The following is a 23,743-nucleotide window of genomic DNA, read 5'->3' on the forward strand; positions in this document are numbered from 1 at the left end:
GGTGCCGCCGCGCACGTGTTGGCGCGGGGCGGCGACCGTCGGCCCCGCGAACGGGGTGTGCCCTGCGGACCGGCTGTCTCGTACATCCCCGAGGTGTGGTTGTGATACAGGAAGGTGCCCGCCTAGATCTGCAAACCGAGCAGCTGTCACCACCGGGTAACATCGGGAAGGGTGGTGGACAGAAGCCGCACGTGACCTGGTGATTGGGAAGGGTGGGTGACAGAAGCCATACGAGGTTTATGGAGGAGGGTAAAATAAGTTTTGTTAGACTAATTGATCCAGTAAGAAGAAACAGACGAGCTTTGGGATGTAAGCCTTAGTTGGGACCTCAAGCTCGTCTGTTTCTTCCAACTATATTTGCAGTTTACTTGAAAGATTTACTTGGCTCCACAAGCATCATGTATTGAGCAGGTGTTTTATCAGCGTTCTTCTCATAAACCTAAATCAGAGCCATTCGTGTATTTAAACCATCACGCCACTGTAATGATCAGCCATTGCCACCCTCCAGTTAAAACCAAGGGAAGGCAAAGGGTGTTACAGAGTAAAATGGCAGGAACATGCAATCCACTTAGGTCCAAGCTGCAAATCGAGTATTTTATAAAGTGATCATCTGTGTCCTGGGCAGTTCTTTTCCTAATTTTGGTGCCACAAAGTTCTAGCTATATACTTATTTTTAGAAACAAATCAGTTGTTTTAGTCATCAAGATATGTGGAAGCCCTTGTCGAATCTGTCTAGATTCACTTTACAGTAAACAAAAGCTGAAGCCTGCTAACTCCTGATCCTTTTGTGCCCAGACTGTGATAATAGAAAAGCTTATGTCCAGAATAAGTCAACTCTATGAGGAGATTTAATTTCCACATCAGCATAATCTGATTAGGCAGTCATTCTTGTGCTGAGGAAAAATGAAGAAAGTCAGAAAAGTAAAAAAGTACAGTTCATCAAAATATCTTCGTGTGTTTGCCAGGAAAGGTTCATAATGAAAGGAAAAAGACAGTAGTACAGATTGGCTTCACCAGAGATACTGTTTCCAATTTACTGAGGTCTCTAAAAATAACACAAATTCCTGAAGTTATGCTAGGATTTTCAATATAGGGTAAGAGCCCAGAGTGTACTTATCTTTGCGGAAAAGGAGTGATAAACTTTGTGTACGCAGACTAGCTGTTGATTAGATCTGCTGACATCAACCTGCTATGCAGAATACCAGAGATCATTCAGAAAATGCTGCCAAATTTGCAGTCAATTAATAGCCCACAGAGTGCAATGTACCAAAATTAGCAGTCCTCCGGCCTGAATATACCAGAGCTTCTGTAAGTAACTTCTACCTTATCCTTTCTGCTTGCAAGATGACATGCTGCTGAAGGATTCAGGGTGTGTTCTGCTCTGAAACCCTCAGCATGGATTCCCAGGGCCCTTATTGGGCAGAATGCATCTAGATTGCAGTTCCTTCCCAGATGCTCTGAATCTATATTGTAGTGGTGCAGCAGAGGCCCCAGCCCAGTTATTTTCATAGATTAACAGCTAAGTCCAATAAGTTATTTGGGGTAAAGCTGCTGAGGAAGTGCTGTGCTAACTCATTGTGTTAATGCTGGAAACGGGTGAATGAAAGAAAGGCAGAGACATTGATTTGGCACCCTGTGGCCAGTCATTCTGGAACTTCTAAATGGTTTACTGAGTATGAGTGTTTTGAGTAGGAAACAGCATGTTATTAATTCCATTATAAACATGCTTGCTGTCAGCAAAACATCCACCTTTTGTCTGGACTTAAATTCTATCTGGATTTAAAAGAGCCATTCCTCTCATAGGCCCAGTGTTTATCTTTTCAAACCATATAAACTATCCATGTAAGTTCAATAATCACTGTTTAGGATATTTATCAAAACCTTTATTTTTTTTTAAAGGCTCTTAGAAGATAAATTCCTCAGTTTTCCCTAATGTTTATTTTATTTCCTCTACTCTGTACTTGTGAAAGAGATGTTCGATGTACTTACAGTAAATTATATGAAAATCTGAGGGAGGGAGGGTTTCTCACAATGTTTACCCATATGACTGCAAAAAAGTAAAAGCTAGACGCCGTAAATGTGCACCAATGAATCTAAGTAATTCCACCAAAACAAGTAATATCAACTTCTCCAGCATCATTCAGAATCTTTGCCCCAGAGTAATGAGCTACAGGGTTCCGTGGCCTGCAGGTGTACGGAGGTCACAGCTGTGGGTTCACGTTAGAGGGAGCAGAAAGGCAATTAGAGGTTGTAAAAATCAGTAATGTATAGCAGCAAATCTCATTGATATTAGAGGTTCAACAAACATCAATAATACTATGGCAGTGAATAGACTTAAAGATTACGAACTTACCAATACTGTAGCAGTGAATATGCTTGTGGTAGGTTATAGTTATCAAGACTACACTTGCAGTAGGTTATGCTTCTCGGTACTGTGCTTATGACAGGCTACGTACATGTATATACGTATTCATATACATATTCACCAGAACCAAATGCAGCAGACTGGCCCCAGAAGCAGGGGGCAAGGTCATACTGACCTCAAAGGGTCTGATTTAAAAAACAGTCTCAGAGGAGACCGACCAGCCCCAGAAGCGGGCCCAGAAACGGGACCACAGTAGCGTTCACAGTCTCACTTCGAAGCCGAACCACGTCACATTGCGTAGAGCATCAAAGAGTTGGGAGTCAGTGTGAGAGAGAGGAGTCAGCCCTCTGATGTTCAGCAAAGCTTCGGACTGTCTAGAGTAATAGAGGATGTGCAACACGGTCAGTTCCTCAGAGAGAGCAAAGGACAGGCTCCACTTGGGGTGAAAATCAGGCCTTTTTTATTTCATTGAGACATGAGAGGGTGCAGCACACCACCACTTCTGATGACTAACAGATCTTGTTACTTTCCATATTCCTCCTGAGACAGCTAGTAGATGATATTTCTTATTTTCTTTTATTTTTCTTAAGCAAAAATTGTATTTTCCCAAACTGATCCGTCCTTTCTCAGACAATAAGCTGTTGCTCAGTTTCTTGCTTTGCCCTTATCGATGGTATCTGCAGGATGTCTCCAGTTCTCAGGATGTCCCAGCTTCCCAGGCCCACCTCCCAAGCCAAAGGCTGAGTTCCCAGGCCTGGTTCCCAGCCTGGCAGACATTTCTCTTGTCAGTGTTCAGCAGCTGCTTTAAGTCACTATTTTCTCATGGTTGGGTTGCCTTCGTAACTGCTGCCATCACCAGGAAATGTCCTATTTTGTCTGCTGTCTTTTTTTTCTTGGCTGAGGAATTTAATATAAAAAGAGTTTATTATTCAGCATTCCAGTAAAGCTTATTGAATTCTAAAATTTATTCTTGTTTTAAGCTATTAAAAGGTTACCACAATTACTTCCTCTGTCATTAAAAACAGAAAAGCTAAAAGGCAATGTATGGTATTACAATTTTTAGAGTTAGTGTCCTTTGAAATTACTAGCTTTTGTCTGATTGATCTGAGGTTTGACCATTACTTCTCTGATTTAATCTTTTCATGCAGTTGTACATGTTCAGTTTTTGAACAGCCTCAGCCTGCAGTGAATTTAAAGGAGGGCTGGCTAGTCAATTATGTCTTTGACAAGAGAATACAGGGCGTACATCGCAACGTCTTCGCTCCTACTCAGTATTACCTGCTCTGCCGAAGAAACCCATAGTGTAGATACGTGGTATTGAATTAAAAGGGTAATTATATGAGGGACATGGCTGAAGTACCCAGCACAGATTATTGCAACCAATTAATTTTTTTTCAAGTCTTGCTGCAAATTGTTCTGTTGAAGAACTAGTTGTTGAGGTTACAGGAAGGGTAGGTAACTCATTCTGAGCCAGCTGACCGTGGCATCCTCATCTGCTTGAAAATACTGTAGTGCTGCACAGATTGTATTCCATGATCTCACCTGCAACAGATTCTAGCAATTTTATTCTGAAAATTGCAGCAACAAAAAATTCTGTAGCAGCACCTATCATTTTTCTTACTGTTTGCCAGAGAAGAATCTTCTGTCTGTGCAGAGACAGCATCATCCATGTCTAAACGTAGGTAGAATAATAGTATCTCTACAGTGATCTCTTACCAAGCAAGAATATAGGTTTCTAAACTCTTTTTTTTTGGGGGGGGGAGAGGGGGAGAACGTCATCTTTCTAGTTACTGATTCAGGTATCCCATAGGCCCTGGGTCAAGAAAACATTCCAAAAAAAGCATATAATTTCAAATGTGTGTACCTCAATTGTAATTCCATGATCAAAACTTAAATGAGACTAAAGTCTTCCAGAAGCGTGACTATGGAATTATTTGTTGGAAGTACACTGTAAAGGTAGAAGTCAAGTTATGCTGGTCAAGGACTCCCACTGCAGAGAGTAGCACTTTGATCCTGACAGGGTATATGCTTTTATTTGCACGATGCCGTAAGACAATAGGTCTGCTAGGTCCTTGAAGAAGTGTGCTACTGAGGATACCTCGGAAGGCTCATTTTAATAACGTTTCTGCTTTTAGATAAAGACTGCTAGAACATGCTGTGGAGAATGGAGAAATACAATTATCTGGCTTTCTGATACAGAAAAGGAGATGACTGCAGAGTATTAAAAGCAGTAATTTTGAATGGCATAAATCAAGGTATGTGTTTTTCTTTATAAAGTTAAGGCTCTAATGCTTAACCATGTACAGAGACAGAACGTGCTATAAAGTGAAATGCTTCATGCAGGAGCTGCTTGTGCCATTAGAAATAAACCCCACTACAGGAGGGTTTTCTGTGAGCCTTGTAACTATCAGCAAGTGCTAGCAATACATATGTATAGGAGCTCTTGGGAATTCTTTGTGAAATTTGTCAACTGAAATATCTATCAAACTAGAATTTAAGTTTGTCTTGTATGTATCTGCCAGAGTTATAGCCCCTTTGATCCTCTATTCAAGGTCACACCACTAAAAGAAGTTGCAGTTCTATGGAAAAATACTGATCTTTAGGCAAAATAGAATATCATACTGACAGGAACTGAAATTATTACACAGTTATACCAAACCTTCCTACTGAAGCCCCAATAACAACAAAAAGGACTACTGTAAGCCTTCTGCAGTCACTGATCAAATGCTGCCTCAGAATTCAGCTCAAAACCTTCTTCTTTGTCATTATGCCGTGTTAGTTTATATCACAGTGGTTTCACAAAGAAAAAACCTGTGTGCTTCTGAATTTAGTCACGTCATGCTTAGGCATCTTCCTTTGGACTGGGGTGAACCTGAGTCTCAAGCCTTCCTGTTTTCACTGTGTGAGAATATGGAACGTGAGAAGGCTTTGGTTATCCGTGCTTATGCTTGGTGATGCCATGAAAAAGACTGAACTAAAAAATCTCAAGAGGCTGGTTTGGATAAGCTTCATAGTCAAGATTTTCCAAATACTTTTCTCTTTTCAGGCAGTACAAAACACTCAATAAAGAGATTAGTCACATCTCATCCTTTTTAAGGTCCTTAAAGCCAAAAAAAAAATACCTTTCTTTGAATAGGCAGCTGGTAACTGTAAGCACACAGGACAGTTAATCCATTGCTCTGAACATACAAAGTGTTAGCTCAAGTATGTGAAAGAAAAGCTCCTGGTTTAGGCACTCTACTTCTGCCTAATGATATCTGAAAATGATCTCCTTGTTGTTGTATTGAATATAAGATTTACCAACATTTTCTTCTTTCATTTTTGATCTCCAGCACTGTAAATGACCCAAACCTCAATGCTGTTCTTATATGTCACTTCTCTCAGTTTGTAGTAAGGCCTCCAACTCACCCACGTTTCAGTCCCCAGAGATAACAGCACTGTTTCCTACTGTTTCCCCATGGTGCATCCCAGCTTAAATATTGTATTTAAACATACAAAAAAAAAAAAGTAGTCTTGAGCCTCAGATCACTCAGTTACGCATGAAAGATGCCAGACAAATAAGATAGGAGTATTGATAATAAAAAACAACAGCCTTCCTCGTTTCTCTTCTCTTGCAAGTTGTGCGCTCTGGAGATGAATTTATGGAGCACTGGGTTGAGTGCTGATGTGTCCGCACACAAAGCACTGCATAAAACCCCGAGAAGCACAGTTTGATCTACTGAAAATTGTAGGAAACACAACGCAAAAAAGGAAGTTTTTGTTACTTAATCAATCAAGGATTTATATAGCATGTGAAGCAGAAGAAGTTGGGTAGCTTTTAAGTGTACTGAGCTGGTACAACAGATGCTGATAACCTGAAACACTGAACAGGGACAGGCCTGACATGGACAAGCAAGTTCAGGACGACTGGGAAACAGAGGGCACAACACAAAGGCACTGCAGGCTCAACAGGAAGAGCCCATCTGTCCCGAACAGAAGGAGTTTTGATTGCTGAAGAAGTAGGTAAAGAAGGAGCTTGAAAGAGTTTCATCACCCTGACTTGTGGCTTGACTTTGGTCTCTAAACACGTATCAAGATTCTAAAAAATGGAGCAAATCGTGAAGATCTCCAAATGGGGAGACTCTGCAACCTCTGTGGGCAACCTGTGCCAGGGCTCTATCACCTGCCTAGTACGGAAGTGTTGCTGGTGCTCAGAGGGAGTCTCTTGTGCTACGGTTTGTGCCCACTGCCTCTGGGCCTGGCCCTCGGCACTGCTGAGCAGAGCCTGGCTCCATCCTCTGTGCACCCTGAGAGAGATCCCCCTGAGCCTCCTCTTCTCCAGGCCAAGCAGGCCCAGCTCAATCAGCATCTCCTCACAGGAGAGGTTCCCGTCCCTCCATCATCCTTGTGGCCCTTCACTGGACTCTGTCCAGTGTGTCCAGGTCTCTCTCATACTGGGGTCCCAGCACTGGATGCAGCACTCCAGGTGCAGCTTCACCAACACTGAGCTGAGGGGAAGGATCACTCCTCTATCTGCTGGCTTTCCTTCAGCTCCATAACAACAGTGTTCACAAACAGTATATTAGCTGAAGTTTCACTTTCCCTGAATCTGTAGAACTTGGAATTTTCTATTATTCCTCCTATTGCGGGCTTTTCTACCAGCCATAGTCGCAGCACTGCAAAATGACAGTGTGTCACTTCAGCTATTCTTCTTCATCTGACAGGCGTGCCAGCAAAATCCTTCCTTTTTGTGTGATGATATTTCAAGAATCTTTTCAACCAGGAATATCAAAGTAAGAATCTTGCTTTTACATTTCTAATGAAGAAGTACTATCTTGCTTTGTAAATTGATGTGGTTCAGTTGAATTTGTTTTCAAATATTTTTTATATATTATTAACTTAAATTAAAAAAGCAGCTGGAAGATGACTTTTTTTTTTTCTGGAAGCATAAATGCCTCTGTTTCCTTTTATGATCACAGAATGATGTCTTTAGGCATAGAATCAAGTCCATTAGACAGGCCATTAGCAGGTTCATAGTTGTCCTTGAGCTCCACATCAGGCCAAACTAGATTGAATTAATTTGATTCTTCTTTGTTCTGATTTTATATTTGGTGTTAGGATAGTTTTGTTTTGTGCAAGTGCTTTATCATAGGCATATTGTTAAGTTTATGGACGGCTTCATTTATTTATTGCTTTGGCTTTATTATTCCTTCAGCTTCCCCAGTAAAAATACAAATGCATTTTCCACTCATTTGCACTGTAATTTTTATTTCAAATGAAATATTCCTTTGCACTGGTTTATACTACTAGTTCAAACAGATAAGCTGACAGCTGCTAGAAAGAGATGGACATGAAATGTTCATAAAGAAAGAGAAAGCTCAGAATTGATAAATCTGGTAGAATGAAAAACTTAGGTATCAAGGTGACATTATCTTATGATGAAAAAATTCACATAGCCTAAACTGAGAGTCTTGGCTGCACTGCAGCGGGAACAATGGGACAGATAGAGAGCAGGTGGTATGTGCTGTGACACGTAGTATTACATGCTTCGGGGCTAGGCCTGGAGACATCTGAATTAAATTGATTAATACATACAAGATGATGGAAACCAAACACTAAGCCTTCGGTCAGGGGAGGTTTGCATCTCAGTTGGATGCATAGTGGGTAGAAGGCAGAGACAGTAAAGACCACACACATGATGAGCATCACACTGTTCTCTTACCCACTTGTTACTTCTTTTCTCTTTCCTTTTTCCACGATGATTTTTCAAGCCATGTTTGTCTAAGCAGATATTTGCTAGGGATCTAGTAAAAGCTTAGGCACAGATAAGATACAGCTACTTTCTGAGTGCTTTTTTTGTGTATAGCTCTTACATGCTGAATAATTTATCCTCTCTTTGCTCTGCATTCTACAGCGCACGTTTAAGTTGGTTGTGTTTGACATAAACAAGTAGTGAAAACTAGTTCCACATATCTCCTTTCAACAGCACTGGTACAGTAGGATTGAAAGGATGGGGGCCGATGTATTTCTTCTTCCTGACAGCCTTCAGTTTGGTTTTGTTTTTGTTTTTTGTTTTTACTGACCTAATGAAAGCACTGAATGTGTTTCTGTCTGCTAAGCATGTAATGAAAGAAAAGAAGACAAGCAAAGAGACAGTACAGTAAGTACTGGAAAGATATCATCAGCCATCAGGGATAAACTACTGAACAGTACAAGATCAGATAGATTTATTTGGTGTAGTATTAATTTGTCTGGTTATTCCTGTCTTAGAATCAGCTCTGTTCTCTTACGCATTGCTAAGGAATCAGATTTGTCCCGTGATACATATTTTTCAGGGCTGTCTCTAGTTTTCCTCTTCTCTGAACCTCATGCAGCAGTGGTGGTGTTTCAGAAGGCATCCTGCAAGGACATCGTCCTATCAGCATCCATTGGGCCATGAAAGGATTGGGCGAAAATGGGATGCTCTGGGGTTGCCTTCTGTAAACAAACTCCTAGTTCATGTGGCTGTGAGGAAGACATAAAATTGAAGTGCATCTTAGTCTTTTACAAAAAAAAAAAAAGTAGATCTCAGGAATTTGAAATACAGTTCAGGTTCTTGAGATCCTCATGACTGTAAAACAAACCAACTTGGCAGCTTGAATTTTAAGAGGGAAATTCTTATGGCAATTCCCGGTGCTCTTCTAATTACAATATGCATTGTGGGCAGAAGTAGCAGTAAACATTTCCAAGACTTGCAATGGAAAAATAGGGCTTTTGATATGTGTAACTATGTTAGAAACCAAGTAGAGCTACATTAGCAAGACTGTAAGCTGTACTGAACATGAGGATCCTTGCCTACAAGGATCAAATAATGAAGCTAGAATCAAATTCATGTGCCTTGTAGCAACTGAAAATCAAAGAGATTCCTTGTTAGATATTGCCATGAAAATGGTGAGGGAAGATGCAAACAATTTTACTAAAGAGAGAAGGTTTTGTTTTTCCTGTATCTTAAAATAAAGTATAATCCCTATGAAGGGGACAGTGCATCTTTGGCCTGGGAGCTTCATGCACTGTCTTCACCAGCGTTTCATTGTCACTCATACTGCTGTTCCACACCAGCAGTTCATGACTAAGAACAGGGAATGGCAATTAAAATTAAAAGCAGCTAGTTTTCATTTTGCTTCTGGCAGGGGTAGCCTGGTCAGGGGCAAAGTACAGCACTGGGAGGAAGCGTGAGCCAGAAGTTTCGGGTGGATGCAGATGAGGTCATTTTGGTTTGGGCCATTCTGAGTGATGACTGTAGTGAGTTCAGCGACTGTAGCTGTCCTGCTGGGAGTAGAAATTACGAGCAAGGGCTGGGAAAATGTAAAAAGTAACATGACTTTAATTTTTCTGTCACCAGATGTGGCCAGCTCAGACTTTGCTTTCCCTCCCACACCTCTCAGAAAAGGTAGGTTTTTATAAACTAAATACATTTATCAACGTCAAGGAGTTGTTGAGGTCACTAAGCTAAGCTATTACTACACATCTGCTTTGCTTCCAGAAGTGCACACAGCCAAAATCTCACTTCTAGGCATGTCCTCATAACCTTTGTGCTGAGGTGGAGAGGGAGGATGAGTGCTGAACCCATCTGCCTTCTGCTATGGGCCATCCCTTCAGAGCTTCAGGGGCATTTCTTGGTCTGAAGCTTTCCTCTTTTTAAGTGTATCCGTGCAGCTGTTACCAGCCCACAGCTGTGCTCCTACTCATCCATGGACTGCCTTGTTGCTAAAGCCCTCTTGTGTGTAGTCCAGAAACTGCATCTCCACAGCTAGATTGTCAGCTAGCTATCAACTGCATTATAATGTCTGCAACCACACTGGCTCCTTTAAGACCTTCTGCAGCCATGAGGTATTCCTGCTTTGCCTAATGATATTATCTATGTGAAACAAGGTAATTGCATTTTTTAGAAAATAAATGATAACAGCTCCACTTGTCATAAAACATGCCCTTGTGTTTAAAACACCTGTGTAATGGAGTGAATCGCCTAACTTTTTAACTGCTCCAGTAATACAAACTTAGTCTGCACACCAGTAAAGTATCTCTTACTACAAACTGGTAAGATTTTGTGACAAATATCTGCTTTGTCTGCATGTTGTTAGTGCTTTATAGCAGTGGAAAATATGCCAGCAGAGAGAGACTGCAGTAATAACTTAACTGGCAGAGTATCACCACAGGAAGCAAATAATATTCTGCTCTTTCACAGGAGCCAGACAAAAGGAAAACAAATCTCCAAAGCATTTTGTCAGATATTCACCCACAGACACTCTAAGGAGAGATATGAATGGCTCGCTATGTTTTCCATTTCATTACCACTTAGACTGTAAATACAGGGAAAGATTACTACACTCTCTTAATAATTCTTAGCCTTTATAAATAGATGCAAATAACAAGAAACAGAAAGACATCTAAAAATACAGACTTTGCATTACATGCCAAGGTTTTTTTTAAGAGCATTAATTTTTTTTAAATTAGAGCATATCTATGCCTGATGCTGCACAGAGACCAGGAACCAGAGCTGTGGTCAGCCCGGCCACCACAGCACGTGGTACCCACAGGCTGCCCGAGGCCTCCAGGCAGCCCGGTCGGGCATCGCGGTGCCAGGTGAGAGCAGCCTGCCCTGGGCCATGCTGTGCCTGCCCCGGGCACTGAGACCCGAGATGCAGGTAATAGAAGCTGCTGTCAGCTGGTGCCTAATGCTGCAAGTTGCTTACATCTCCGTTACTAGTTTCCCAGGGTGCTCTGGCGTAGTGTTCCTGCTCAACACCTAACTCGGGCTTGTTTATTTTACCTGGCTCACTACACCTGGTGAAAACTTTGGGATTAAGCAAGGCCCCCTATCCCCAAATCAGTGCACAGATCCTGCTGTTGCTCCATCTAACCCCACTGTGGCAGCAGCAGTTCTGGCATTCTCTGGCTACGAAGAGCTCTGCCCGCTTGCCCCTTTAGTTTTGTTAGTTGGTGGCGTTTTTTGAAGTTTTGCATGGAACTCAGTATGAAGTGAGGCAGGGTAGCTCTGAACCAAGTAACTAATGGCAGTGGGGAGCGTGGGTTCAATTCTGCCTAAGTGCTGCAGATGCTTTATGGACTGACAAACCTTAGCTGCTGGCATCTCCTTTTGCCAGCTTGCCGGACTTCACCTCGGGCTTAGCGCTAGGTAATTGAAGAGCCTCTGCGTGCTTTCGAGGGGCCAACGCCTCCACCCCCCCGGCGCAGCCCGCAGCGGGAAGCCGCCTCGGCGTTTGCTGTGAGGAGCCGGGCCGGGGCCGGGGCCGGGCAGGGCCTAGGAGCGGCCACGAACGGCCCCGCCATTTCCTCAGAGCCGCAGCCCCAGCGCTCGCCCTCAGCGCGGCGGCCTCGGGGCCCGCGGGGCGCTGCCGCGCGTCAGCTGCGCGCCGGAAGGGGCCGGCGGCTCCGCCATGGCGGCGGGCCCGGAGCTGCGGGAGGTACCGGGGAGTCGCGGGGCGCAGCGGGAGGGGCTGTGCCCGCCGGTAGCTCGGAGGGTTGGCGGCTGAGGGTCGTGTGTGAGAGCCGAGCCTGCCGTCTCTGGGTTTAAGACGTGGTTTTGTGTTCACGTCTACGGTTCGGCAGCGCTTCGCCAGCCCCCCGCAAAACGCCCGGTTTGGGGCGTGTGGGGAAATAAACGCCGCCTCTCTTCTTGTGTTCGCGGCGGGTAATTCACCCGTTCGTGCTCGAGCAGAGCTGTGGGTGTGAGGGAACGAGGATGGCTTCGGTTGTTTGTTTGCTGGGGGAAAGTAAAGAGCACCAGAGATGACAGGCAGGATACCTTACCTGCTCTGATTGTCAAGTCATGCACTCAAGTCATGTCTGTGAAGACTTGGCTTTGTCAAACTGTACATTCGCAATAACGTTTGCTTTTTCAGGGGGTTTGTTAGTTTTTAACGCTAGCTAATTAGCAGCTCTTCTCCCTAAAGTATGTGGTATCTGCCAGCAAGCTGCTAGTGATAGTTGGTAGAGTGGAGCATTGCAAAAGAGAGCATGGAAGTATTGCAACTTTATAGTCCAGTGTAACCGTATTTTTATCTTCTAAAATACCGCTGGAACAACACTATATAACTAAAAGCTGTCTGTATTTGGTGTTAGGGTGAATATCCTGATTCACAACTTGGTGTCTTACTGGAGCACGGGGGAGTCATTGCATGACTGCAGCTTGCATGAGTTCTTCGCAGCACTTATGTCGTGAGGTTGTCTTGCTGAGCAGAACTGCTGCCTGACGCCCACTGACAGAGAAGTATTGGATCTCCTTATGACAGCACTTCACAGGAAACCGTATGGTTACTGTAAATGTTCCTCTCACCAGTGTATCATGGGAGATGTGACGGAGGAGGAGATGGATAACGTCACATTCAAAAGTGACACTGTGCTTTCTGATGTTCACATACACTGTCCAAACAAAAGACATCTCATGGTACGGTTGAATGCAGTTGGACAACCAGGTAATGTGTATTTAGACTGATGGAACTGTATTTTAAGTATATTTGAATATCTTTGTAATGGCTGAATCCTCCTTTGAATGGTTGATAGTAATCATTACATATTTTGCTCCGGTTAGAAGCAGAATTGCTTCCTGCTCAGTATTTAGGGAGAGGGCTAACCGGATTGTCCTTGTGAAATTAAATACATAAAGTAAAACTATTAATGTGGAATTTGTAGACAGCCCATCTTAAAAAAAAACACAAGTTACTTTCTGAGAAGAAGTAACCACATCAATCTTCATGCAGGCTTAATTTTATTTACCTGTAATCTCAAGACAGCACCTTGGGAATCATGTTAAAAAGTTAGGATGTTTTTTGCATGTAGACTAAAGCCGAGAAGCCATTGGTTTTAAATATTATCACTTAAAATAACAAGGTAATTATTCATGATTTCTATAAAATCTTTAAGCGATGATTTACTATCTATTCCAGAGGAACCTAACAGCTTTGTTTTCTTTTTTGTTTGTTTGTTTGTTTGTTGAAAAAAGCAATGACAAAGCTCAGTATAGCAATGGACTTACATTAGCAATGGCTCATATAATTCGAAGAGTCAAGGCCTTAGTGGAAATGAATTGACAAATGAATGCCTCTGCCAGTTTGCGGGCTTCTGTAAGGTTGTCAGCGAAAATGACTTTGAAGCTGTTAGTAAAATGTTCTGCAGAAAAGTCTCTCTCCTGCTGTGACAGAAGTGTTAATTGTTTTTTCAAACCTAGTTGTGACTTTAAAAATAAAGAAACTTGCAGTTATTCTAGCGCATGCTGATGTAAAAAAAAAGTACAAGAGAAAAGAGGGTCAAAAGGCTTTACAAGGAAGTAGAAACTAATTATGACCTTGATCAGATCAAAATCAGGTAATTAATGCTGTGATGTGTTGTCACAATGCTTAGTATTCATTTGCTGTGATTCTTCTTGATGTCAAGATCCTTTCAACACAACAAAATGAGAGTCAGTGCTATGTACTCTGAAATAAAGGAATTTTCCAGATCAGAACTGGATTGTAGTGTAACAGCTTTAACTTAACAAATGTGACAATAGAACTTCATACACTGTGGAGCTGTTGAAAGCAATAGTGGCAATTGGTTTCCCTTTGGTGAGAATAAATAGAATTGTAAGAAATTCTTAGAATCCTGCTGGTATTGACCTTTTTCACTGGTCATGTTCTTGCTTAAAAAACAAAAGTGTTAGCATGTCAGTATGTCCAGCCTAAGCTGATACGAGACAGATTGCCTATTTGTGCTGTCTCATTCTGTTTTAAGCTGATTTCAAGGTAAGAAGTTGTGTGAATCCCAAAAGACTTTTAAAATAGTAAAAGAAATTCTGTTTACTTTTTACTAGAACATGTTAGTTTCTTTTAAAACAGGAATTAAATCAACATAAAGACACAAATTGTAATTTATGATATTAATTCTTCTTTCAACTTGGTTTAAGCTTGTCTCAGCAGAAGTTCTTTTGAAGGATGTAAGAAACCATTCCTTTTCCCAGTTGCTAAGAGAGGTGTTATTAAATCAGGTGAACGTGAACTTGACTGAGTAGATGTTGAGTCAACCAGTAGACTGTGGAAGTGCTTCATTTATTCCTACTGTGACAGAACTTAGTAGCAGAAATATTTCCTCCTAGCAAATAGAACTATATTTCAATATACCTGTATGATTTACAATCTTCTATATTTTTATAATATGTGAAATGCATATCAAAATGTCATGCATATGGAAATTGGCCTATAGATTCTGTTCTTACCTAGTGCTAATCTTTAAATTCTTCCCCCTCCTGCCCCATGTTCTTGCAGTATTCCTGTCATATTTCAAACTCCTTTGGAACACAGACGATTGGGCGTCTGAGAAATCTGGAAGAGAAGCTACAACTGAAAGAGAACACCAGTACAGCAGTGGAGATGAACTGTGTGACAAGGACAGGAATAATCTAAAAAATGAAAGGGAATCAAATACTGAAGGACTAGAAGCTCTGCTGGATGATGATGGAGACTTGGAAGTGGTCAGAAGACCTCGAAGCACTTCTGATTTAGAGGCGGAGGATCTTTCGAGGGATAGGGTATATCCTGTAATTCTGATGAAAGGGAAAGAAGATGCTTTTGAAGACGAAGAACAAGAATGCACTTGCACTGATGTTGTTAAAATAGGTAAATAGTAAGGTTATGTTCAAGGAGAAATGGGATAAGTATCTGTTTGGGCAAAACAAAAGCAAAGTAGCTCTTTCTTATAAATTAAACAAAAGTAGTTAAGTGAAAGGAGATGATAAACCAAACGTAATACTGTGATATTGTAAGTACTTTATAAACAAACTGCTTTTCTCCAGAAGTGATTTGGGCGGTAGTATAACATGGGGGAACGGTTCTACTTGATTAGAGTGGGGTCTTCAGCATTATCTAGCATTACTATGTAAAATGAACAGTGTTTAGTTCTAGATTTAAAAGGGAAGCATGAACTGACTTTTCAAATTTGCTACTTACTATGGAGCTTGATTTGAACAATGTTTTAAAACAATTATTTCTGCTCCTCCTCCATTTTCACAGAGCATACTATGGCAACCCCCTTAGAAGATGTTGGAAAACAAGTAGGTATTGTACCTTGTATTATCTTGCTATTCGTGGATTGTGCTTCAGAATGTGCCCAGTGTAACCGCATCTCTTATCTGAAGGTCTGGCGTGCAGCTTTTCTTCTTGCTGACTACGTTCTGTTTAAACGGGACATGTTCAGGTGTTGCACAGTACTAGAGCTTGGAGGTGGCACTGGAATTACAAGCATTATCATGGGAACAGTTGCCAACAGAGTTTATTGCACAGGTAAGGCACTTGCTTTTAATGAAATATTTTCATGAAACTCCACAAAGTAGTATTTTCATCCTAGGATTTTCATCCTCATCTATTCTTTTTTTAATTAATAATTTGTTATCGATGTGTATAAAATTGTGTTTATTGAAAAGTAGCAATAACTTTCACAACAGGATGAAAAGCAGTAATATTTCTAGGTGCAAAAGCTTTAAAAAACAATATGTTGCTGTCAGTTCAGGATAGTTTGCCCGGATTAAAGTACAGCAACCTAACGTTGTTATTCAAGGATTACTCAGAGCTTAGTACTGAAAGACACAAGCAAGAAGTATGCTAGGGAAGCAGTTATCAGGGATGAGAGTTGCTCTGAATTTTCCATAATCTCATCAGCTTGACAGAAATTTAGAGAGTTAGTCCAAGAGGTCAGGGGCACACACAGCACATGTAAAATAATCTTATTTTGAATATTGTCATCGCTTTTTTCCAGATGTTGGTGACGATCTTCTGGCCATGTGTGAGCAAAATGTTGCATTAAACAAACATTTGATGGAGCCAGGAGGTAAGTGCTGTGCAGTCGATACTTGTACGATTGCCTAACTGTGAATTCCTTTGGGATTAAACAACGTAAGTCATTGGCAAGGTGGTGTGTTTGCAAGTAAAATTAACCTTTTGTCTTGGTTAAAAGTCACTCATTTAGAAAGATGGAAGAAATCTATACGTGGTCCATAATGGAACAGCTTCCTTTGGAAAAGAGCAAAATACTTGATCTTTCTTTGGTCGGCAATTAAGACCAGCTGTGGTTCCAGTCATTGTGTTAGTTTCACTGAGGTACTTGGAGGATCACAGATGTCTAGGTGCCAAGGGTCATGTAAACAGTGTGTAAATGACAGAGGTGGAACTCTGAGAAGTATTTTGCAGGTGAGACATGTAAAAGAGAGTGGGGTGTTTCTGATCCTTAAGTTCATCTTATATTCCTTTTGTCAGGGGTAACTGGTTTTGTAAAGTAAATGATTTGATGTTCAACCTTACTTGTTTCATGTGTCCTCGTAATACATCTTTATCACTTGTTGCAGCACTGGCTGAAAGGCCATTTGACTGTTGTGGTCTTTCTTCACCCACAGGAGGAGAAATTAAAATAAAGGAACTTGACTGGCTGAAAGATGAATTCTGCACTGGTGGGTACTTGTAATGGGTCCTTTGTGATGATTTTTTTCCTCTCAAATCCATCAAGAAAAGTTTGCTCCACTATTTAAGTAGACAGCCAGTCTTCCAGCACCCATGCCTCTGGTAAAATAGCTGAAAGTTCACTATTGTGTTTGGGGGTGTCGTTGCCATGTGAATGAGTAAGAAAAGGATTACTGATAGGTTGAGGATAGATGAATAGTGGTTGTCCTTTGCTTAGTGAGATGAAAATTCAGAAGTGCAAATACAGTGTGTCATTATGTGGCGATACCAAAATCCAAGTACAATGACGTGGATTTGTATAAACCAGAATTTGATGTGATGGTATTGTATTACTTACGATGGCTTGCATACAAAACAATGAAAGGTGGGGAGGAGGACAGGTGATCTCTTGCAGGTGTATAAATCTTTTTTCCAAATGTAGTGATGGATGTGTTGTATTTTACATATTTGGAAAGGGAATATGGTTTGCTACTTTCAGTAAAATAAAAGGCAGCTAACGTGAGTAATTTTTAAAGTGCAATTAACAGTAGTAAAGCAGATCATTAAAGCTTTCTAGTAGTTACAAATATCGACCTTTTGTAAAAGAAGTTTAAGGTCAACACAAAATTATAGCACTTGGGTGTATGAATCCTGCTTTGCTTTTTAGGGTATGGTGTCACTTAACTGTAGTAGTTCGATGTAATGATTCGAAAAATAGAACAACTATTTAAGGAAGTAAAACCATCCTTTACACTTTCAAAAGCCTCTCTACGACCTTAGAAATTTTCATGAAATGATAACATTTAATACTGCCAGTTGAAAAGGCTGTGTGATTTTTAGACCATCAGAGAGAACATCTAAAGTTTAACCAAGTCTAAATTTTAGAAAGCATAACTAAGTAGGAATCTTAATCAGATTTTGCATGAAAATGCATTTGTTTTCTAGTTAAATCTGTGATCTTCCTACAGGGTAGTAATGGGTTGTAAATTCTTACGTCAAGGAAAACTTACTCGTGCCAGTCGATCCTGAGAGGACTGGACATATGGCACAGAAAGCAAAGGACTGCAGGGAACCTCAGGGAACAAACGGAGGCTGTGATTTCCCTGTACTGGGATGTTCTGCTTACTGAGTAGCAGAGGAGTTAAAATGTTTGTTTGTTTGTTTTTAAGTCTATCAAACACTTGAGCCAGTTAACCCTGTACACCAAAACCATCTTTGTTGTTACAGATCCTGAAGCTCTTTTTAGCTGGTCTGAAGAAGAGATTGCTGATTTGCATGACCACTGCACTGTGATAATGGCAGCTGATGGTATGAAAATGTAAACAGAAAACTTTTTACATCAAACACTTGAGCATTATGAGTAAATAACATAACCGTATCTATTTTGCTTTGGAAATCTAACCCATCAGATCCCTACCAAACTTGTCAAACCTCTGCCATGTGTTCTTGTCTTTATTTTTTTTAAACAATTGTATTTACAATCTGAATTAGCAATAGGAGAAGAAACACTGAAAACATCCACTAACCTTTTCTTTCATTTTATGTGGTAATTTTTTGTAACTAAATAAATTATTCAGAGAACATAATCACACATAAGTGATGAAATTGACTTTCAGAAAAAAAAAAAAGTTAAATGTTGTTGTCCTACCTTTGTCTTGCATCAGATAACCTCTATACAAATAAAGGTTGATGGCCTAAATCACGTGTTCTGTAATGTGGAAAAAAAGTCTCAAGCATTGCGCTTACCCTTAGAGTGTGTCCCTTCGGACATCTTTCGCTTATTTTCCATTCTTGCTTAATGGAAAAAAAAAAAGACAAGCTAGCTTATCTGTATAGAAAAAGTTCTTTTAATATCTATGTAAAGGAGAATTATGTTTAGTTATGATATTGAAAGATATTGGAAAACTGCCTTCCAAAGAGATGCGCTGATAGTGGTATTATTTACTGCCTTTTTTATTCTTATTATTAAATAAAGGAGGCCCTATACATTGTGATATCATGCCTTTTTTAGCTTTGCAGTAAGATATTTCCAGGATGAGGGAGATTTTGTTAAAGTTTGTAAGTTGCCTGACGGAAAGGATTCCCACAGACACGAGAGAAATTTTTAAGAAGGTCTGACGTAAAGAGCAGCAGTGGATATTGATACCGGGTCAGTTGTTGCCATTGAAAATATAATACTTCGGGATTTAGCTAAAATAATGACTTACAAAAAGCTAAAATAATGACTTATTTGATTAGAATAATCTAATAAAGGTTTGTTGTTGTTTCATGCCTGAGATTTAAGTACTACTCTTAAATGTACATACTCTGCTCTTTTTCCTGTAGTGTTCTATGATGATGACCTGACAGATGCCTTGTTCAGAACGCTGTACAGAATCACACACAACTTGAAAAAATCTTGCACAGTTTTCCTAGCAATAGAAAAGAGGCAAGTATTACCAAGAAGCACTAAAATTTTACATGCTTACCTTTATTTGGAAGAAACCCCTGATTTACTTGAAGGTTGTTTATGATTATCATTGAATTGGTTGATCAAAGGCTGCAGTATATGCCCAATAAATGCATTTGGTTTTATACTTATTTAATCTTTATCAGTTCAGAATTTTACTTCCAGAAGAGTTTGGCTTTTGTGATGTTACTTTTGTCTTGCATCAGATAGGTAACCTCTGTGCAAATAACGGTAAATAGTTGGCTAGTCTGATCTGCAATACTTTACAAAGTGTGCCGTGTATTTAGGAGGTCATAGACGAAAGTGTCGAGTAGAGTGAAGGAGCTTAGAATGAGGACATACGTCTCCCAGCCTGCATCCCTCCATAACAATTTCTCTTGTGTTTTCTTTGAAGGAATTGGTGTATGTTTTTGAGTACTCACATGTTGTAGTCCATTCATGAAGTAATGTATACATAGTCCACGTGTAAAGATGTGTAAGCAGTAGCTATTCATATGATTTGTTGCAAAGCGTTTCTCCCACAAGAGAAGCTAGTAATTTTGTTGAGGCAAAATGCGCTAAAATCAGTGGAGAGGTTCATCCAAGACTTCCTGGCTTATTGATAGCGTGTCTCATCTGCTTTTCGGGGGCAGCAGGGTTACTTCTTTGACTGTGAGAGTTAATTACACTGAGAAGACCCACATTTGCCATTAGCTGAGGAAAGTCACACAGCTCTTTAAGATGCCAGTATAGGAGAAAGGTTTTAAATTAAATATTTTGTTGCCAGACTGAACTTCACTTTAAGACATATGGATATTACATGCGAAGCCTACAGCCACTTTAGAAATACTCTAAATGATTTGGAGAATCTCCAGGATGGAAAAATGAAATATAATGTGGAGCCCATTAAGCCTGATTTCTGCCAGTTTCTCAGTTATGAACGGATCGAGCAGTTGGTAAGTGGCATTCATTAAAATAAATGTAATGTGTTGGGCTAATAATCTCAAATTAGATTTTAGCTGTTTACTTAATATGAAGTAAGAACAGGAGAATAAATACTACCTTCTTATTTCCATTTAGCTGTTTATTATTTTAAAATAATTCTTGTCCGTGCTTACATAATCTATACTAAATTGACATAATGTGCCCTTTTCTATTAGGGAGCAATACAATGGCTTAGATTGTTTCTTAACCTCTGAGGAAATGAGTGCAATTTCCATTACTTTGTAAAATATAAATGTTGCGATTGACTAGAAAACGGACTGATATCTCTTTTCATTTATTTGCTTGTAAAAGAGCTTTCATTTTATAGTTTTCATAATTCCTTTCTCAGCTCAGGGTTAAGGTAATAACATTCTAATACCTATGAAGAAGTCGATTAGTAGTAAACTTCTGGTATTCAGAAGTGTATCAGATACATTATTTCTGGTTTTCTAATTACATTCCAAGCATTCATGGTTCTCTCTCTCGCTGTATTTTTTTCCCCAGTTGTATTCTCTTATGAATATTGTGCAGGCTAGCTAGTAGCTTGCTAGCTTCTATAGTGATACAAATTAACTGACCTTTTGGGAGAACTTGCAAGTCTTATAGTGGAGTGCAGCTCTATTACCATGTAGTCAATGTGCTATTGCTATGTCTACTACAGTATGTGTGCATAGTAAGATTCTGGGGACCACAGTTGTTTTGTGAGATTGATTTATTTTTCTTGTTAGTGCTGACACCTTCAGGTACCAAGTTTTGCACATATGATTTATAACAACTTTTACAAGCGTAAAAATATAATACAGGTTATATCTAAATGTGTAAACTCGTTCCCTGCATGCTTTTTGTGGAAGGTTGCTACTGGTCTTTGAAATAGATGCATTTTTTAAAACACACAAGTGTTTTTTTTATTGTGAAGTACACTGCCACAATTCGAGATGTCATGGTGATGAGTATATGATAGTCTGATTGCTAATCTTTATATAACCGGCAAAGCTTATACTGATTTGTTCCACAAAAATGAAGTGGTCTGTTTTTCATCTTTGTTGTACAATGGATTGAGAAGTGTGTGTTTGTATAAAACGTGCATTTGTGGGACCTTGATTCCTCAGTAAATCAAGTATTTTTTCAGATGTATCTTTATTGGCATTATTGGAAGCATTTGTCAACACAGGCTAAGAAAAAGAGCAAGATTCTCAGTCAAAATGCTGCAAAAAATTATGTAGACCAATGAAACAATTTTAAGAAACTACTTGAATTACACTACTTGTTGTAAAAATAGAAAATAAAAAAATCCGTGCTGCAGGAATAAAGAACTCGATTCTGTTGCTCTGTCTCAAGGACAATTTGGTGGTCATTCTAAGAGACTAGAGAGTTGGATTGACTATAAAGTACAGAGTGTGTCTTAAAAGTTGTGTTAAAGTGTACATGTTTAACATTATCAAGTAATAGTCTGCTGGTCTGAGAAAATAACTATAAATATTTTTTCCCCTCCTATAGGAATTGTGGAAGATTATTGCTGATCAGCTAACGTGACAGGGACATGAGAAAACAGAAGATATTTATTGAAGGACAATGACTTTTTTTTGGATGTTTATTAAAAAAAAATCCTGGTGGAACCGAGTTCTCAGAAAGTAATTCCACGCAGATTTGCCTTACCTCAATAAGTTTTTGTTTTGGCACTTAGGACATGGTTTCTTTGCTTCTGGTATGAAGCTGGTTAATGTTGATCTTCCGAGTACGTGCTGGATGAGAAGCGGGCTGTGACACAGTACTGTGTGCTCTCCAGGACTGATGGCTTAGGTTTTAGATTCTGACAAAGAGGTATTTAACCTTTTTCTGCGTGGCTGATTTGCAGATGTCATGCATATTCCCTTTGGGTTTTCTGAACATGGACACTGTTCTCAGTTTTATCCCGAGTTCCACATTATGTGTATTTATGGACACTTGTGAAACAGTCCTCTGTCATGAACTTTTCTTTAAACAGTCTGTTTATGCAACGTAGTTCTTTGGTTTTGGTTTGTATAAATCATTCTAGTTAGGGCAACTGTCTCAACTGAAAGGAGACAAGATACGTTTTGTCTGAGCCTCTAAAAATGTTCCACATAGGTCTCGGAGTCATATCGTCCTGCTGGCATTTTAAGCTATTCTGTGCTCGCCAGCTTGAGGATAGGAAGGTGCCATGTGACGTGACCTCCCCCTCTTTAAAAGTTGGAATTCTGAATGTATACATGTGAGGCAGGGGAGAAGGAGGTGACCCACGTCTTGCCCGTGAGGGGCTTTCAGTGCCTTAGCTTTTGGATTAAAGTACAACATACTTATCAACTCTCTCCTGTGTTATTAATGAAACCAAAGTTCACAGTATTTGTACTTACTATAAATGTTACGTGTACTATCATGTTTATATCGCTTGCCATATGTACACTGTCACTTAAGTTCTTGTGCCTACTGGATTCTTTAGCATTACGAGAATGTTATGATAAAGCTGTCCCAGTCTGTGACTCGTGGGAGTGTGCATACATTACATCAGAAGCATCTGGTTGTCTTCTTGGAAGTCTGTTCTACATTTCGTTTAGTTTGGTTGTTTTAGGTGAATTATTTCATAACCTTAATGCTCATTTACATGAAGACATATTTTTTCTATTTTTCATGTTGTTTAATGAGGTGAAAGGTCATTAGATGAAGATGGCCTTTTCCTTTGCTTATAGCCAATCAGAGTAAAAAATACGTTATGTTGGCATATACCTGCCTAGATTATTGTAGGAAACTCTCAGAACCCTCATTTAAAGCTGAATGATAAAACAAGCAAAGAAAACCCTATATTTTAATCCAAAGATTCCGAAACCAGAGTTCTTGGTTTTGGTGTGTAGTGGTTTTGGCAACATGCCACCTCTACCATCCTGAATGAGCGTCTTAACAGTTAGAACCTAAGCCATAGGCTAAATGAACTCTGTGGACATTTTATGGACATTTCACAGGGGTGGTTCATGATATGTGGGTATAAGTTGAAGGATAGTGATCAATGAGCACATACTGGATACGGTGGGACCTGAGCATAATGTAAATGGTGTGGAATAAGGGGTGGACATTGCACTGGTTTTGTCTGGGATAGAGTTAATTTTCTTCCTAGTAGCTTGTGCTATGTTTTGGATTTGTGATGAAAACAGTACTGATAACACAGTGATGTTTTAGAGTTGCTGTGCAGTGGTTACACAGCATCAGGGTCGTCTGTTTCTTATGCTGCCCTGCGGGTGAGTAGGAAGGGAAGGGGATGCAGCCAGGACTGCTGACCACAGCTAACCAAAGCCATGTTCCATACCGTGTGGTGTTGCGCTCAGTAATAAAAGCTAGGGGAAAGAAGGAGGTGGGAGGGACGTTTGGAGGTACGGTGTTTGTCTTCCCAAGTTGCCGTTACACGTGGTGAATCCCAGCTGTCCTGGAAATGGCTGAACACCCGTGGGAAGTGGTGAATGATTCCTTGTTTTGCTTTGCTTGTGCACGCAGCTTTTGCTTTACCTATTAAATTGT

The 23,743-nt window shown here is 40.1% G+C and overlaps 1 protein-coding gene across 5 annotated transcripts; it reads left to right on the forward strand.

Moving 5' to 3' along the window:
• Positions 1-28: 28 nt before the first annotated feature.
• METTL22 (methyltransferase like 22) lies at positions 29-22,716 on the forward strand. 5 transcript variants are annotated; one of them, XM_040574792.1, is made up of 13 exons: positions 29-156; positions 4,501-4,620; positions 9,726-9,773; positions 12,467-12,819; positions 14,644-14,994; positions 15,388-15,428; positions 15,513-15,657; positions 16,130-16,201; positions 16,716-16,817; positions 18,034-18,114; positions 19,132-19,234; positions 20,022-20,190; positions 21,716-22,716. In XM_040574792.1, the coding sequence occupies exons 4-13, from the start codon at positions 12,630-12,632 to the stop codon at positions 21,749-21,751; spliced, it is 1,290 nt and encodes a 429-aa protein (XP_040430726.1). In that variant the 5' UTR covers positions 29-156; positions 4,501-4,620; positions 9,726-9,773; positions 12,467-12,629; the 3' UTR covers positions 21,752-22,716. The 5 variants fall into 5 exon arrangements, with proteins under 5 accessions (XP_040430726.1, XP_040430730.1, XP_040430727.1 ...); XM_040574796.1 differs by having other exon boundaries at positions 31-156; positions 16,764-16,817; XM_040574793.1 differs by lacking the exons at positions 29-156; positions 4,501-4,620; positions 9,726-9,773 and adding an exon at positions 11,725-11,808.
• The last annotated feature ends 1,027 nt before the right edge of the window (positions 22,717-23,743 follow it).

This window comes from Cygnus olor, chromosome 15 (genome assembly GCF_009769625.2).
Source record: "Cygnus olor isolate bCygOlo1 chromosome 15, bCygOlo1.pri.v2, whole genome shotgun sequence".
Taxonomy (NCBI): domain Eukaryota; kingdom Metazoa; phylum Chordata; class Aves; order Anseriformes; family Anatidae; genus Cygnus; species Cygnus olor.